The following is a 16493-nucleotide window of genomic DNA, read 5'->3' as shown; positions in this document are numbered from 1 at the left end:
ATTTTCTTTTCCAAGCGGAATCCCCTAGTATATGAAAGAATGAAAAAGTGCTTTCGTTGTTGTGGAATAAGAAGCCTTCGTATCTTAATGCATGTATTTGATTTATTCGGAGCTATTAGAGCGGGATCCACTTTTTGGGGAATATGAGTCGAAGCAATAACAAGAATATTTCTAGTGGAACATCTTTCACAATCCCTGGGGAGATGGTTCACTAATAGACCGAGGGATAAGTAATTCGACTCATTCACATAAAGATCATGAATGTTTGGAATCCATATTATGCAAGGAGACATTGCTTTTGCTAATTCTAATGGAAGGGTGATCTCAAATTGGTCTATTTTCGGCGTCATATACATAGTTAGCACATTCGGCATAGTTAGCAGCTCCGTATCAAGGTCATCATCGTCACGATCATCAATATCGATATCGTCACGATCCTCAATATCGATATCATCAATAAGATAACCTTGATTGTCATCCAGGAACTTGTTCGGAAATACCGTAATGAAGGGAACATAGGAGTTTGTCACTCGGTATTTGACAAAATATGATCGTCCAGTTCCTATAAAACCTATCACTAAAATACCCCTAGAAGGGGGTAGGGCTAAGCGGAGCGAAAAGGGTTTTCCATGAGATGGGAAATGAGAACTATTAGCCCCACACGGGGTTTGTGAATAAGTAATTGTCTGATAATGAGCAAGGAATATCCGTCTTTCTGCTAAACAGGATCTATTGAACTCATAATTCATTAGATACCTTTTTTGAATGTCAACTAAGTATCGTAAGTAAATGGATCCCGGTTGTTCAATCATTTGATAACCAGAGTCATTCTTTGATAAATGATCACTATGAGTCAGACTCAATAGAATTTGATCAATCCTTTTTTCTGTCGTTAAGGTGGAGAACTGAACTAAGAATTCTCTTTCTGCATCATCAATCCAATCACTGTTCGCGACCCAGGATTCTATTTGATCATCAATCCAATCACTGTTCACGTTTTTTCTTATCAATGAATAGATCTCTTTACTTGTACGACTTAGATGTCTCGTATTTCTCGAAAAAGTGATTGAATTGATGGGATTTGGTATGATACTTATGAGATAGATGATATCGATGAGATTGATATTCAAATCTTTCTTCTTAGAACGTATTGATTTGACCCCATAAGTGGGACCACCACTCAATAGCATGTTGCCACCAGAAGCAGAACTCCGTATTTCTTCCAGAGAATCTCCTAATTGTTCCAGAGCAACTAGAAAGAGATTCTTTAACCAGAAAGAATTCAGTTCAGGTGGAGGATACCTATCCAGAAGTTTTCGCAACTCAATCATGTATGATGGAATCATCAAAGATTTGATCTTTTCTAACTCTGTCTGTAACTCACTAGAGACTCGGGAAATAAAGAGAAGATGCGTACGAACGAGATATCCAGCAACAAGAAGAAGGAAAAGGATTGAATAGAGGAACTCCCGAGCATTTGGTGATCTCAGATGTGTCCACTTCAATGGAACGGGTGACTCATTATTTCGATGAATCATTTCTTCGGGCAGAAGAAGATTCTGTAAACACTTACTCGAAATCTCACTTATCAGATTCCATCGTGGAAGAATCGCCCACAATGGAATCTGAAGAATTGACCATGATATATCTGATCCATGCATAATATCATAAAAAAAGGATACAAATTTGTGACTGCTACTTAGTATCGGCAATGGGTCTGAAAAAGTATCTAAAAGGATGAAATTTATATATTTGCACCCTGCCGAAGTAAGGAACCATGGCATATACGTTTGGAACAGATTCCATTTTGAGAGATTTGAAAAAGCACTATCTCGTTGAAAGGCTCTATACATCTGCCGTTTCTCAACGCATTTCTTTAGACAAAGATTCCGTTTTTTTGCGGATGGTAAATCTTTCTCAGAACATGGAGTGTGAATCAAACCCATGTTTGAATTGAAACTGAGATACTGATGCAAGTTCTTCCCTTCTGAATCAGATAGATTCATATCTGAAAGAGGCTGACAATAAGTTGAAAGAGGCTGAGATTTGTACAAGTTATACGTTTCGTCACCACTTTGTGGAAAATCGTTAGGTATGAATATGTCAGATACCTGTGACTCGATTGGTGAAATAGTATCTCTCTCCAAAAAAACATGTTTTTTTTTACCGACGCACAAAGAAAATATCTTGTTGCGGATGAACGAGATATGGAGGAATTGTCCATATGTAAGATCATAATTATCGATACGGGTCTTTTCCGCATAAAAAGGGAATCTTTTGTTAGAATAGAAGCAGAAGTGATGTGGATTATTCAAGAATCGAAGTAGATTTGCTTTATAAAAAGAAGATATCAATGAACTTCTATGAAATGGTTTCACGGGATTCAGCCAATTGTCCCGATCGTGGGATATCATTGAGAAATAGGAATCGGTGTTATCAAAGAATTTCCTGCGATTATTCCTAGTATGGAGTGAGTCAATCATCCACTTTGGTATCTTATTGAACAAAAATGCTGATATTGTTCCCCCATTGATCAAGAATTTCGATCTTTGGGAAGTATCATGATCATCCAATAAGAAGGGTTTCAATTTATTCAAATGAACGATTTGAACACCTATTGATTCTAACAACTGATTGCAGAGTTGATCATTCGGACCTTTCAATTCATAGATGTGGATCTCGGACCTATGAATGGGGATATTCCCGATACTCACAAAGAAAAAAGTAAGTGACTTAGACAAAAAGAGAAGTGACTTGGACAAAAAGAAATGAAGTGACTTAGACAAATCTTGTTTGTCGATAACCTTGGACCAATCAATCGAATGTTGATTAATACGTAATCGATCGAACACCACTTGAAAACGGTTCTTCTGTTCAGAAACGAAATGCTCCAAATGCTCCTGGAAATTCTTGCTCCCATTGGACCATTTGTATCTATATGCATTAGGATCCCGATTCATGGATCTCTCGGTTCGAGAAATAAGAGGATCGAACCATTTCTTCTGACTCTTTTTCACATTCGATAAATGTTGGTTGATCATATATTTCATTATAGTTATATGATTCAGAGTATCATTTCCTATTTGATCCCTTTGAATTCCATATTCGAAGTTGCGATCGGATCTATTCATTAAAAAGAATCTATTCGATAGATTTCTTATGTACCCATAGGTGCTATATTGGATTTGAATCAGATTTCGGATCAATCTATATTGATTGACTGCCTCCATTATGTTGTTGCTAGCAAATACCACTATTTTGGGTTTTGGATCTTCCAAACCATTCCTGCAGGAGATCCGGACCCATTTTTTTCTGATCCTTCGATAAAAAGATTCATTCTCTTCATCAAAAATATGAGGTAGAACCAATAAAGAGTTCTTTTTCGATTCATCCCTGGAGTTGAATACCTCATTCAAGAATTTTTTTTGATCCAACCCGTAGGAATCAATAGAAAAGGCAAATCCCTTATGATACACCGGATCAGGCTCGGTTATTGATAGAGTGAATAGATCTGCCATTTCTTGAAATCTCTCTTCTGATTCAAAATCGTGGTGCAACGTGTATCTCCCTTTGTTCCGGTCATGGAATAGATGGAATAAATCACAAAATGGGTTTTTGTTCAAGAATGAGATCTTATTAGAACTGTCCATATCCGGTTCATCCTTCGGAACCATATCACATCCCCGATCTGATGAAATAGGATGAATTGAGACGGTATTTTGTAAATACGTAATTATCTTGAATATATCAACCATTTCTTTCTTTTCCGATCGCCTGGAAGGGACAAAAGAAAAAACATCTTGTTGTTTCTTCAACAATTTCTGATCTCTAGTGAACCTCTCAGTAGCATTCGAAACCAGATGAAGTTCTGACCATCTGTCGGAGAAAAAAGAACGAATTGATCTTGTAGGATTCCCAAGAAATTCTTCGATTTTTTCCGGAAACAGATGATTATTCATCTGCTTTTCACGTTCCGTGAATAGCCGGGACATTGAGGAATATCCAGAAGGGTATTTCGGGAATCGATCTGATTCTATCTCTGTTCGTTCCGTTTGAAGAGAGGAAGGATCCCAAAGAATCAATCTTTCTTTTAGTTGCTGAATCTCTGTTTGATTGATCAATGTGTGATATTCCGAATCCTCATTCCTAATGGAATCGAAATGATCTCTGGATTGATCAGAAGATCCTTTCAATTGGCTAGAATCCGTTACTTGAACGAAAATAGATCTTGTGGAATCATATTGAATATTTGACGATACATTCCGTACCTTGCTAAAAAACCGATCCTTGTTTACCAACCACATATTGTCTAACCAAATCAAATTCTCTCTCGATACGTTCCTCAAAAAATCCGATTCGTGCTGATTCTTCCCCCAACTAACGAAGAGATCTTGGTGGAATTGCCACATATGAAATTGAGCACAATTTTGCAAAGAAATATCCCACTTGTTTCTCGAGAAGAGATGGGAAACATGCTCAATATCATTTGATGGAATAGTTGCCTCAGCTCCTTGTTGTTTGAGGAAACCCTCCACTTCAATTGGTCTTTTTTCACGAAAAGCAGACATGAGATAACAAATCAAGTGTTTCGCTAAGATTTCGAATAGCTGTCCCGAATTCAAATTGATTATGTTTCGCTTCTTCCTCGGAGAAACACGATCAAACAATTCCCAACCATGGTCCTTGCGGATCGGATCATCCATATAGGATACAAAAAGAAACTCCAGATATTTGATATCTTTCTCTTTGAATGAGATCTCAATTCCAGCTACTGTTTCATTAGATATCTTACAACTAGAATCCCTCTTTTTTCCGATCCAGTTCCTCCACCACCGCGAACCCCAGTTAGATTCAGGCATGATACACTTTTTAGTTATTGGGAGGACCCAAGTACTCTCTTTCGGATCCATGAAACAACTCTCAGAGATCTTTTTCCCTTTTGGAAGATACAGGAGCGAAACAATCAACCTATTGATATTGGGAGACCAAAAAGATTCTTCCAATGTATCATTTCTGGGTCCAATGGAATTCATAGGTATAGGAAGAAGCCCCATCAAATAGAGATTTTTTCTTTCGACCATATTTCGATTGTTAATACGATATATAAGGACCGCTACTACAAGCAGTACTACACCTTTGATCGTGAAAGTGAAATATCGATTGCTTGTTGAACCCTGTGAATCACGTGAAAGCAGGACACTCCAAGTTTGGGGGCCAAGGAGTTTCACAAAACGTTCTTGGTGGAAAAAAATGTGAGTGAAAGACACCACTGAATCGAATTTGGTCCATGAATCTAAGAAATAGCGAGAATTCTTGATCTCTCTCAATATCTCTCTCAATTCCAAAATACAGGATTTGAATTGATGCCGTTTCATTGATTTCTCCTAAACGAAAGATTATATTTCAATTGAAATCCACTTACACAAAGACAGCCCCCGTTGATGACGAGTCTCCGCGAAGCATCCATGGCTGAATGGTTAAAGCGCCCAACTCATAATTGGCAAATTCGTAGGTTCAATTCCTGCTGGATGCACGCGAATTGGAACGTTCAATAATAGAATTGGCTCCGTATCAACGGAATCTCATCATCCATAGATAACTAATTGGTATATTCATACTATAAGAATAAGATAGAAACGGTAGAAACGGTAAGAATTCTAATTCTTATAGATACTGGAACTCATAGGGAAGAAAATGGATTTATGGATGGAATCAAATATGCAGTATTTACAGAAAAAAGTATTCGGTTATTGGGGAACAATCAATATACTTCTAATGTCGAATCAGGATCAACTAGGACAGAAATAAAGCATTGGATCGAACTCTTCTTTGGTGTCAAGGTAGTAGCTATGAATAGCCATCGACTCCCGGGAAAGGGTAGAAGAATGGGACCTATTATGCGACATACAATGCATTACAGACGTATGATCATTACGCTTCAACCGGGTTATTCTATTCCACCTCTTATAGAGAAAAGAACTTAAATAAAAAAAAATAAATACTTAATAACATGGCCATACATTTATACAAAACTTCTACCCCTAGCACACGCAAAGGAGCCGTAGACAGTCAAGCGAAATCCAATCCACGAACAAATTTGATCTATGGACAGCATCGTTGTGGTAAAGGTCGTAATGCCAGAGGAATCATTACCGCAAGGCATAGAGGGGGAGGTCATAAGCGTCTATACCGTAAAATCGATTTTCGACGGAATGCAAAAGACATATCTGGTAGAATCGTAACCATAGAATACGACCCTAATCGAAATGCATACATTTGTCTCATACACTATGGGGATGGTGAGAAGAGATATATTTTACATCCCAGAGGGGCTATAATTGGAGATACCATTGTTTCTGGTACAGAAGTTCCTATATCAATGGGAAATGCCCTACCTTTGAGTGCGGTTTGAACTATTGATTTACGTAATTGGAAGTAACCAATTAGGTTTACGACAAAACCTAGAAATCGATCACTGATCCAATTTGAGTACCTCTACGGGATAGACCTCAACAGAAAACTGAAGAGTAACGGCAGCAGGTGATTGAGTTCAGTGGTTCCTCATATAAAATTATTGACTCTAGAGATATGGTAATATGGAGAAGACAAAATTGTTTGAAGCACGGATAGAACCGGAAGCGCCCCTTGTTTCAAAGAGAGGAGGATGGGTTATTCACATTTCATTTGATGGTCAGAGGCGAATTGAAAGCTAAGCAGTGGTAATTCTAAAGATCCCCCGGGGGAAAAATAGAGATGTCTCCTACGTTACCCGTAATATGTGGAATGGAAGTATCGACGTAATTTCATAGAGTCATTCGGTCTGAGTGCTACATGAAGAACATAAGCCAGATGACGGAATGGGGAGACCTAGGATGTAGAAGATCGTAGCATGAGTGATTCGGCAGATTTGGATTCCTATATATCCACTCATGTGGTACTTCATCATACGATTCATATAAGATCCATCTGTCTAGATATCATCATCTACATCCAGAAAGCCGTATGCTTTGGAAGAAGCTTGTACAGTTTGGGAAGGGGTTTTGATTGATCAAAAAGAAGAATCTACTTCAACCGATATGCCCTTAGGCACGGCCATACATAACATAGAAATAACACTTGGAAAGGGTGGACAATTAGCTAGAGCAGCAGGTGCTGTAGCGAAACTGATTGCAAAAGAGGGTAAATCGGCCACATTAAGATTACCATCTGGAGAGGTTCGTTTGATATCCAAAAACTGCTCAGCAACAGTCGGACAAGTGGGTAATGTCGGGGCGAACCAGAAAAGTTTGGGTAGAGCCGGATCTAAATGTTGGCTAGGTAAGCGTCCTGTAGTAAGAGGAGTAGTTATGAACCCTGTAGACCATCCCCATGGAGGTGGTGAAGGGAGGGCCCCGATTGGTAGAAAAAAACCCACAACTCCTTGGGGTTATCCCGCGCTTGGAAGAAGGAGTAGGAAAAGGAATAAATATAGTGATATTTTTATTCTTCGTCGCCGTAAATAGAAAGAGAAAGAAAAAATAATGAATGATGTAAAATTAAATCAAATTGGTTTTTTCGTCTTCACAAAATGAAAAAATGAAAAGAAGGGGGAGTAATCACTTGTGGCCCGTTCATCTAAAAAAAATCCTTTTGTGGCTAATCACTTATTAAGTAAAATTGAGAAGCTCAACAAGGCAGAGGAAAGAAGTATAATAGTAACTTGGTCCCGAGCATCGACCATTATATTTGCAATGGTCGGTCATACAATTGCTGTTCATAACGGAAAGGAGCATTTACCTATTTATATAACGGAGCGTATGGTGGGTCACAAATTGGGAGAATTCGCGCCTACTCTGACTTTCCGGGGACACGCGAGAAACGATAATAGATCTCGGCGATAATGATAATATTAATATAGTTAATGTATTAATGTAATCAAAAGTTAAATAAGTGCTCTCATGATTTATTCTTATTTTTATTGGTGTGTGTGAGGTAAAACCCTATGACTATGATAAAGAAGACCTCGGGTACAGAAATACGAGCTTTAGCTCGACATATAGGTATGTCTGCTCAAAAAGCACGAAGGGTAATTGATCAAATTCGCGGTTGCTCCTATGAGCAAACACTTATGATACTGGAACTCATGCCTTATCGAGCATGTTACCCCATTTTCAAATTAGTTTATTCCGCAGCAGCAAATGCTAGTCACAATAGGGGTTTGAAAGAAGCTGATTTATTTATTAGTAAAGCCGAAGTCAACGAAGGTGTTATCGTCAAAAGGTTAAAACCGCGAGCTCGGGGACGTAGTTACCCAATAAAAAGACCCACCTGTCATATAACTATTGTATTGAGCGAAAGACCTAACTTCAATTTAAAAAATATTTGATTTTCAAAACATGACTTTTAGTTTAGAAAGAGAATATTGGTAGGTAGATATGGGACAGAAAATAAATCCACTTGGTTTCAGACTTGGTACAACCCAAAGTCATCGTTCCTTTTGGTTCGCACAACCAAAAAATTATTCCAAAGGTCTCCAGGAAGATGAAAAAATACGGGATTGTATCAAGAATTATGTACAAAAACATATGAGAATATCCTCAGGTTTTGAAGGAATTGCACGTATAGATATTAAAAAAAGAATCGATTTGATCCAAGTCATAATTCATATTGGATTCGCCAATATGTTAATAGAGGGTCGAGCCCGAGGAATCGAAGAATTACAGACTAATGTACAAAAAAGCTTTCATTCTGTGAACCGAAGACTCAACATTGCTATCGCAAGAGTTGCAAGACCTTACGGGCAACCTAATATTCTTGCAGAATATATCGCTCTGCAATTAAAGAATAGAGTTTCCTTTAGAAAGGCAATGAAAAAAGCTATTGAATTAGCTGAACAAGCGGATGCAAAGGGAATTCAGGTACAAATTGCAGGACGTCTCAATGGAAACGAAATTGCCCGCGTTGAATGGATTAGAGAAGGTAGGGTTCCCCTACAGACCATTCGAGTGAAAATTGATTATTGTTCCTATCCAGTTCGAACTATCTATGGAGTATTAGGGATAAAAATTTGGATATTTTTGGATGAAGAGTAATGGCTCCTTTTCTTGCGATTCTATTCATGGATACTTATCCATGGACAGGGCAAAAAACTCAATTTAGTTTAGGTCTTTTTCCGTTTAGTCAAAACGGATCAATTATATATGTTTGAATAACAATTCGATTTACCACTTTGATATGATAGAATTGCTATGCTTAGTGTGTGACTCGTTGGGACTAAAAGAAAGAATTGGACCCTACCTAATATAAATATAAATTAATAACCAGCTCATTGCTTCGTATTCTCAAGATCCAAGGAATCGGTCATTATATGAGATAATAATCATATATTTGTAGCAACTGAAATCCTTTTTCAATAAAGTAAAAATGAATCTTGATTGATTGTGTAAGTTGTGAAACCAAAATAGAGGGATGCGGATGAATGGAAGGATGAGAGAAAGAGAGAAGGGGAAAAGAAATGATATATTATTCCAATATGTATGGTCTATGAATCATCTTAGAAAGGGCAATGTGATAAGGCATCATATACTATAATATAATTCAATTCATCTATAATTGAGATAGATTTCAAAAAATAAAGAGCATTGAGTCGATAGAGACTGAGGAGATTGACTCAGGGACAGATTAAATTAGAAGCTCCATTGCAGAATTCAGACCTCGACATTAATGGAGGAGAAGCTATGGGAACGACGGAACCTGTGACTGCGGAGGATTCGATTGAAAACGAATCCTAATGATTCACTGGACGGGATGGCGGAACGCGCCGGGAACGAACTGATTTCTTCGAAGAGGTTATGGAGCGACCCTACGAATAAAGCAGATAAATATAAAAGAGTAAATATTCGCCCGCGAAATTTCATCCATTAAATAATCCTAATATTATTTATTGTTTATTTATCGTTTCATTCGCGAGGAGCTGGATGAGAAGAAACTCTCATGTCCGGTTCTGTAGTAGAGATGGAATTGAGACACTACCATCAACTATAACCCCAAAAGAACCAGGTTTCGTAAACAACATAGAGGAAGAATGAAAGGAGTATCTTATCGGGGCAATCGTATTTGTTTCGGTAAATATGCGCTTCAGGCACTTGAACCCGCTTGGATCACATCTAGACAAATAGAAGCAGGGCGCCGCGCAATGACACGATATGCCCGTCGTGGCGGAAAAATATGGGTACGTATATTCCCCGACAAACCCGTTACACTAAGACCCGCGGAAACACGTATGGGTTCGGGGAAGGGATCTCCTGAATATTGGGTATCCGTCGTTAAACCGGATCGAATACTTTATGAAATGGGCGGAGTATCAGAAACCGTAGCCAGAGCCGCTATGGAAATAGCGGCGCGCAAAATGCCTATACGAACAAAATTCGTTATTGCGGAATAGGGATATCGGACCAAAGGGATATTTATGAATGATGAAAAATATAATCTATAATCGCTGGTTTACTTATTTCTGGACAGAAAATTTTCTTTTCCCCCTCGCCTCTTGCATTGAAAGAACTCAAATAAAAGAAAGATGATTCAACCTCAGACCTTTTTGAATGTAGCGGACAACAGCGGAGCTCGAAAATTGATGTGTATTCGAATCATAGGAGCTAGTAATTACCGATATGCTCATATCGGTGACGTTATTGTTGCTGTAATCAAAGAAGCAGTGCCAAATATGCCCCTGGAAAGATCAGAAGTAATCAGAGCTGTAATTGTACGTACATGTAAAGAACTCAAGCGCGACAACGGTATGATAATCCGGTATGATGACAATGCAGCAGTTGTCATTGATCAAGAAGGAAATCCAAAAGGCACCCGAGTTTTTGGTTCGATTGCTCGTGAATTGAGACAGTTAAATTTCACTAAGATAGTCTCATTAGCTCCCGAAGTATTATAAATAATGAACGCTAGTAGACGAGACAATGGGTAGTAGGGTCTTTGAAATGGATAAATTAGTAGATTATGTCTCAGGCATATACCTTTAATGAAAAATAAAAAAAGAAACATGTTGATTATATCAAAGCAAAAAAAAAATGATAGTTCGTCATGGGTAGAGACACTATTGCCGATATAATAACTTATATAAGAAATGCTGACATGGATAAAAAAGGAACAGTTCGAATACCATCCACTAATATTACCGAAAACATTGTGAAAATACTTCTACGAGAGGGTTTTATCGAAAATGTTAGGAAGCACCGGGAAAACAACAAGGATTTCTTGGTTTTAACCCTACGACATAGAAGAAATAGGAAAAGAGCACATAGAAATATTTTAAAGCGTATCAGCAGACCAGGTCTGCGAATCTATTCCAACTCTCAACGAATTCCTAGGATTTCAGGCGGGATAGGGGTTGTAATTCTTTCTACTTCTAGGGGTATAATGACAGATCGAGAAGCTCGACTAGAAAGAATTGGAGGAGAAATTTTGTTTTATATATGGTGAGGTGATCCATCTGGTATACGAATTTGATACGTAACTTCCTATTTATGAAAAAGAGAGTAGAGGTGGGTTGTCTAATGTCACTCCTCCTACATTAGTTAATACTTCAAGGAGGTTACCTGGAATGAAAGAACAAAAATTGATCCATGAAGGTTTAATTACTGAATCACTTCCCAATGGCATGTTCTGGGTTCGCTTAGATAACGAAGACCTGGTTCTAGGTTATGTTTCAGGGCGGATACGACGTAGTTTTATACGAATACTACCAGGAGATAGAGTAAAAATAGAAGTCAGCCGTTATGATTCAACAAGGGGACGTATAATTTATAGACTTCGCAATAAAGATTCAAACGATTAGGTATTTAAATTTTCATGGGGATAAATTTTAAGGCTCAAACACTAACTTAAGGTGAATTAAAGAAAAGAGACTTATTTTCTTTCAAAGAGTAGATTCGGAATTAAGGAACAACAAATATGAAAATAAGAGCTTCTGTTCGTAAGATTTGTGAAAAATGTCGACTGATCCGTAGGCGAGGACGAATTATAGTAATTTGTTCTAATCCGAAACATAAACAGAGACAGGGATAATATTTATAAAAAAAAAAGAACTTCACTTTCTAAGAGACCTAATGTACAAATAAATAAAGAATTTGTTTTCACATGAAATGGATATATCCGTATATCTCTGACTCATATTTATGAGATGGCAAATAGAATATGACAAAACCTATACCAAGAATTGGTTCACGTAGAAATAGCCGTATTAGTTCACGTAAGAGTGGGTGTAGAACACCAATAGGAGTTATTCATGTTCAAGCGAGTTTCAACAATACTATTGTTACTGTTACAGACCCACAAGGTCGGGTCGTTTCTTGGTCTTCTGCGGGTACCTGTGGATTCAAGGGCACAAGAAGGGGTACCCCATTTGCTGCTCAAACCGCAGCAGGAAATGCTATTCGTGCGGTAGTAGACCAGGGTATGCAACGAGCAGAAGTCATGATAAAGGGTCCCGGTCTCGGGAGAGATGCAGCATTACGAGCGATTCGTAGAAGTGGTATACTATTAAATTTTGTACGTGACGTAACCCCTATGCCGCATAATGGATGTAGACCGCCAAAAAAAAGGCGCGTTTAGAAATAAAAATGGAAAAGATTCCAATCCAAGAGAAATAAATAATTAAATGATCTCATCAAATAATATTATATTAGTATGGTTCGGGAGGAAGTACCAGTATCCACTCGGACGCTACAGTGGAAGTGTGTTGAATCAAGAGCAGACAGCAAACGCCTTTATTATGGTCGTTTCGTTTTATCCCCACTTATGAAGGGTCAAGCCGATACAATCGGTATCGCGATGCGAAGGGCTTTACTTGGAGAACTAGAAGGAACATGTATTACGCGCGCAAAATCTGATAAGGTACCACATGAATATTCTACGATAGTAGGTATTGAAGAATCAGTCCATGAAATTTTAATGAATTTGAAAAAAATTGTATTTAGAAGTGATCTGTACGGAACTCTCGACGCATCTATCTATGTCAGGGGCCCTAGACACGTAACTGCTCAAGATATCATCTCACCACCTTCTGTAGAAATAGTTGATACTACACAGCATATAGCTGTCCTAACGGAACCGGTTGATTTGTGCATTGAATTAAAAATTGAGAGGGGTCGTGGATATTGTACGAGAACCCCAAATAACTATCAAGACGGAAGCTATCCTATAGATGCTGTATCCATGCCTGTTCGAAATGCGAATCATAGTATTCATTCTTATGGGAATGGGAATGAGAAACAAGAGATACTTTTTCTTGAAATATGGACGAATGGAAGTTTAACTCCTAAGGAAGCGCTTTATGAAGCTTCTCGTAATTTGATCGATTTATTTATTCCTTTTTTACATGCGGAGGAACAGGACATAAATAGAAATATGGAGGACAATCAAAAAAGGGCTAGTGTGCCCTTTTTTACCTTTGATGATGGATTGGATAATATGAAAAGAGAAATCATATTGAAACGTATTTTTATTGATCAATTAGAATTGCCTCCTAGGACTTATAACTGTCTCAAAAGGTCTAATATACATACATTGCTGGACCTTTTGAGTAAAAGTCAAGAAGATCTTATGAGAATTGAGCATTTTCGCGTAGAAGACGTAAAACAAATATTCGACATTCTACAGAAGGGTTTCACAATCGACTTGCTTAAAAATTCAACTCAGTTTGAATCCCGTTGAAATTTTTTTTTCATTTCGAATGAAAGCACGAAATGAAAAAATTATAAATGAAAGACTATTTATTAACTAGAAAATAATGAAATAAAATTTCTATTATTTTCTTATCTTTATCTTATTTCTTATTTTTTATAACTAAACTAACTATAAAATTATACTATAATTATTCTTCCTATATATTACAAATTATTATTCAATTCGAATTGAATAATAATTTGTAATATATAATCAATATACACACTAAAATATACACACTAACGAAAAAAGAAGAAACAAAAACAAAGTCTGTTTTGAATCTTCAGCATAGTCTGTATTCGTGGATTCTTCAGAATAGATCTATAATCAAATGAAAGAGATGTATCTAGGAGGATAAACTTTGAAGTATGCCTAACTAGATACATACGTAATATCCCGCCTTACCTTAGTATTTCAAGATCTATTTTAATTTGAAAAAGACCTAAAGTTAGAGACTTATCAATAGGTAATGTTGCTCCAATACCTAACCAAAGGGCTACTGCCGTACCAATCAAAAAGACTGTTGTAGCTACTGGGCGACGGAATGGATTTTGGAATTTATTAACATTTTCCAAAAAGGGTACTGTCAATAATCCCGCTGGTACCGAAACCATTAAAAGAACACCCAATAACTTATTGGGTACTGTACGGAGTATTTGAAATACGGGAAAGAAGTACCATTCGGGTAATATTTCCAAAGGAGTTGCAAATGGATCTGCCGGTTCACCAATCATTGATGGCTCTAGAACCGCTAGACCTACGTTACATGCAATAGTACCTAGAATTACTACGGGAAAAATATATAAAAGATCATTAGGCCATGCCGGTTCCCCATAATAATTATGTCCCATCCCCTTAGCCAATTTTGCTCTTAATACAGGATCATTCAAGTCGGGTTTCTTTGTTATTGGGATAGGTGAATTCTTATGGATCCATCCCCCGAAAGAACCGGACATGATGATTTTTCATCATCCAGCTCGAGCAATAATCAAAGGAATGAAATGGATTCATATAAAATCCATATGCCATCCAGGAAACTATGTTCGTACAAATAAATGCTCAATACCCAAGTAGGCTTACATCGATCATGATCAAATGCTTTTTGGATTGTCTCATACCTTGTAATTGATGCACAATATTGTTTTTTAGAGTCTTCTTACGTACAAAGGATTTACTTGTTACTAATAAAGTCTAGCCTCGATTCTTCCTTAGATCCCGTGTTTCACTCCGATAGTATCATAGATCGGGGTCGATGCAGGGGAAATGAATGCATTCCCTACTATAAGTTAAATAAATGGAAGTGGAATAGATAGAACATAATCTGGATCATGCCACATCACTTATTCTACTAGATCTTACGAAGCCTATTCATGCATGACATGATTCGGGTCTGATCATAGAAAAGATTCTCCTCAAAGGAACCAGCCTATCCTCTTGCTCCGCAGGGGGGGCGGCGGTTGGAACAGAGACACATTTGTTTATGAATTCCAATGTGGCAGATAATATATCTGCATGGACCAATCAATAGTTCAAGTCACACACTCCCATAATCCATCCTCTCCTCCGAGAATCCACTTCAACTGTTCGTATCAAATAAAAAATACTTCGTGGTTGAAGGGAAATATCCAAATAACATGTCTTATTCTTTTCAATAATCCATATTTATAGCAATGAAATACAAATACTATTTTTTTTGTTCCTACCCAAACAATATATTATATGATCTATTACAAATACCTATGCTCTGTCTTCTCTATAAAGGACCTGAAATACCTTGCTTACGTATCATTGAAAAGTGCATTAACATAAATACGGCGGTAAGAAGAGGTAATACAAAAGTGTGTAAACTATAAAAGCGGGTCAAAGTGGATTGACCCACGCTAGCACTTCCGCGTAATAACTCTACCAAGGGCGATCCCACTATAGGGATAGCCTCAGGTACACCAGTTACAATTTTGACTGCCCAATACCCAATTTGGTCCCAAGGTAAAGAATAACCAGTTACCCCAAAGGATGCAGTCAACACAGCCAGAACTACACCCGTAACCCAAGTCAATTCACGTGGTTTCTTAAAACCACCTGTGAGATAAACACGAAATACGTGCAGGATCATCATTAGAACCATCATACTTGCTGACCATCGATGAACTGATCGGATTAACCAACCGAAGTTGGCTTCAGTCATTATGTATTGAACAGAGGCAAAAGCTTCTGTGACGGTCGGGCGATAGTAAAAAGTCATAGCAAAACCCGTAGCTACTTGTACTAAAAAGCAAGTAAGTGTGATCCCTCCTAGACAATGAAATATATTGACATGAGGAGGAACATATTTACTAGTTATATCATCTGCAATCGCTTGAATCTCGAGACGCTCCTCGAACCAATCATATACTTTATTGAGATAGGTGAACCGAAGGCGAAGGGACTCCCCCTCTAAGAACCGTATATGAGAATTTCGTCTCGTACGGCTCAAGCGAAAACACCCCAATACTGGTTCTGGTTGCAACGTGCAATAGAAAAGAAAGATTTGAAACCTTTTAGAGACTTCACTTGATTCAATCTTTCCAGATAAAATGAGGGAACCAAAACTCTAAATCTCTTCTTTGTGATGATAGCGCCAAAATATCAAGTTGGCTCATCCTATGTTGATTGTTACAGGCCTTTTGAATGTTCTCTTACCCTATTTTATTTTTGTTTATACGTAATACATACGAATTTACTATTGATAGGAATTATCTTGTTGAGACCCTATGAATCAATTGAAACCTCAGATTCCT

At 37.7% G+C, this 16493-nt stretch overlaps 15 protein-coding genes and 1 non-coding gene across 16 annotated transcripts in view; 13 read left to right on the top strand and 3 right to left on the bottom strand. All coding sequences in view use genetic code 11, as the record gives it.

Moving 5' to 3' along the window:
* The window catches only part of ycf2 (hypothetical chloroplast RF21), a 6759-nt gene extending 1384 nt beyond the window's left edge, over window positions 1-5375 (bottom strand). The window contains exon 1 of the mRNA in view: window positions 1-5375. This exon is cut by the window's left edge and continues 1384 nt beyond it. Within this exon, the coding sequence (YP_010167172.1) occupies window positions 1-5375 (5375 nt within the window).
* Window positions 5376-5459: 84 nt separating this feature from the next.
* Window positions 5460-5533, top strand: trnI-CAU. Its single transcript has one exon. It is a non-coding gene; the product is annotated as a tRNA-Ile (tRNA).
* Window positions 5534-5702: 169 nt separating this feature from the next.
* On the top strand, window positions 5703-5984 carry rpl23 (ribosomal protein L23). The gene has a single exon. It carries the CDS (start codon window positions 5703-5705, stop codon window positions 5982-5984), a length of 282 nt encoding a protein of 93 aa, YP_010167171.1.
* Window positions 5985-6010: 26 nt separating this feature from the next.
* rpl2 (ribosomal protein L2) lies at window positions 6011-7502 on the top strand. Its single transcript has 2 exons — window positions 6011-6404; window positions 7072-7502. Exons 1-2 carry the CDS (start codon window positions 6011-6013, stop codon window positions 7500-7502), a joined length of 825 nt encoding a protein of 274 aa, YP_010167170.1.
* A 99-nt stretch (window positions 7503-7601) lies between these two features.
* Window positions 7602-7880, top strand: rps19 (ribosomal protein S19). Its single transcript has one exon. It carries the CDS (start codon window positions 7602-7604, stop codon window positions 7878-7880), a length of 279 nt encoding a protein of 92 aa, YP_010167169.1.
* Window positions 7881-7987: 107 nt separating this feature from the next.
* On the top strand, window positions 7988-8365 carry rpl22 (ribosomal protein L22). Its single transcript has one exon. It carries the CDS (start codon window positions 7988-7990, stop codon window positions 8363-8365), a length of 378 nt encoding a protein of 125 aa, YP_010167168.1.
* Window positions 8366-8414: 49 nt separating this feature from the next.
* On the top strand, window positions 8415-9071 carry rps3 (ribosomal protein S3). The gene has a single exon. It carries the CDS (start codon window positions 8415-8417, stop codon window positions 9069-9071), a length of 657 nt encoding a protein of 218 aa, YP_010167167.1.
* Window positions 9072-9227: 156 nt separating this feature from the next.
* Window positions 9228-10423, top strand: rpl16 (ribosomal protein L16). The gene is made up of 2 exons: window positions 9228-9236; window positions 10025-10423. The coding sequence occupies exons 1-2, from the start codon at window positions 9228-9230 to the stop codon at window positions 10421-10423; spliced, it is 408 nt and encodes a 135-aa protein (YP_010167166.1).
* A 132-nt stretch (window positions 10424-10555) lies between these two features.
* rpl14 (ribosomal protein L14) lies at window positions 10556-10924 on the top strand. Its single transcript has one exon. It carries the CDS (start codon window positions 10556-10558, stop codon window positions 10922-10924), a length of 369 nt encoding a protein of 122 aa, YP_010167165.1.
* Window positions 10925-11073: 149 nt separating this feature from the next.
* On the top strand, window positions 11074-11472 carry rps8 (ribosomal protein S8). The gene has a single exon. The coding sequence runs from the start codon at window positions 11074-11076 to the stop codon at window positions 11470-11472; it is 399 nt and encodes a 132-aa protein (YP_010167164.1).
* Window positions 11473-11593: 121 nt separating this feature from the next.
* Window positions 11594-11827, top strand: infA (translational initiation factor 1). Its single transcript has one exon. It carries the CDS (start codon window positions 11594-11596, stop codon window positions 11825-11827), a length of 234 nt encoding a protein of 77 aa, YP_010167163.1.
* A 116-nt stretch (window positions 11828-11943) lies between these two features.
* Window positions 11944-12057, top strand: rpl36 (ribosomal protein L36). The gene has a single exon. The coding sequence runs from the start codon at window positions 11944-11946 to the stop codon at window positions 12055-12057; it is 114 nt and encodes a 37-aa protein (YP_010167162.1).
* A 129-nt stretch (window positions 12058-12186) lies between these two features.
* On the top strand, window positions 12187-12603 carry rps11 (ribosomal protein S11). The gene has a single exon. It carries the CDS (start codon window positions 12187-12189, stop codon window positions 12601-12603), a length of 417 nt encoding a protein of 138 aa, YP_010167161.1.
* Window positions 12604-12678: 75 nt separating this feature from the next.
* Window positions 12679-13704, top strand: rpoA (RNA polymerase alpha subunit). The gene has a single exon. It carries the CDS (start codon window positions 12679-12681, stop codon window positions 13702-13704), a length of 1026 nt encoding a protein of 341 aa, YP_010167160.1.
* Window positions 13705-14117: 413 nt separating this feature from the next.
* petD (cytochrome b6/f complex subunit IV) lies at window positions 14118-15264 on the bottom strand. The gene is made up of 2 exons: window positions 15257-15264; window positions 14118-14622 (listed from the first exon to the last, which is right to left on the bottom strand). The coding sequence occupies exons 1-2, from the start codon at window positions 15262-15264 to the stop codon at window positions 14118-14120; spliced, it is 513 nt and encodes a 170-aa protein (YP_010167159.1).
* Window positions 15265-15469: 205 nt separating this feature from the next.
* petB (cytochrome b6) lies at window positions 15470-16222 on the bottom strand. The gene has a single exon. It carries the CDS (start codon window positions 16220-16222, stop codon window positions 15470-15472), a length of 753 nt encoding a protein of 250 aa, YP_010167158.1.
* Window positions 16223-16493: the final 271 nt, after the last annotated feature.

This window comes from Nymphaea colorata, chloroplast (assembly GCF_008831285.2).
Source record: "Nymphaea colorata chloroplast, complete genome".
NCBI classification, from domain to species: Eukaryota; Viridiplantae; Streptophyta; class Magnoliopsida; order Nymphaeales; family Nymphaeaceae; genus Nymphaea; species Nymphaea colorata.
The sequence above is the reverse complement of the archived record's forward strand: the minus strand, read 5'-3'. Positions and strand labels throughout refer to the sequence as shown.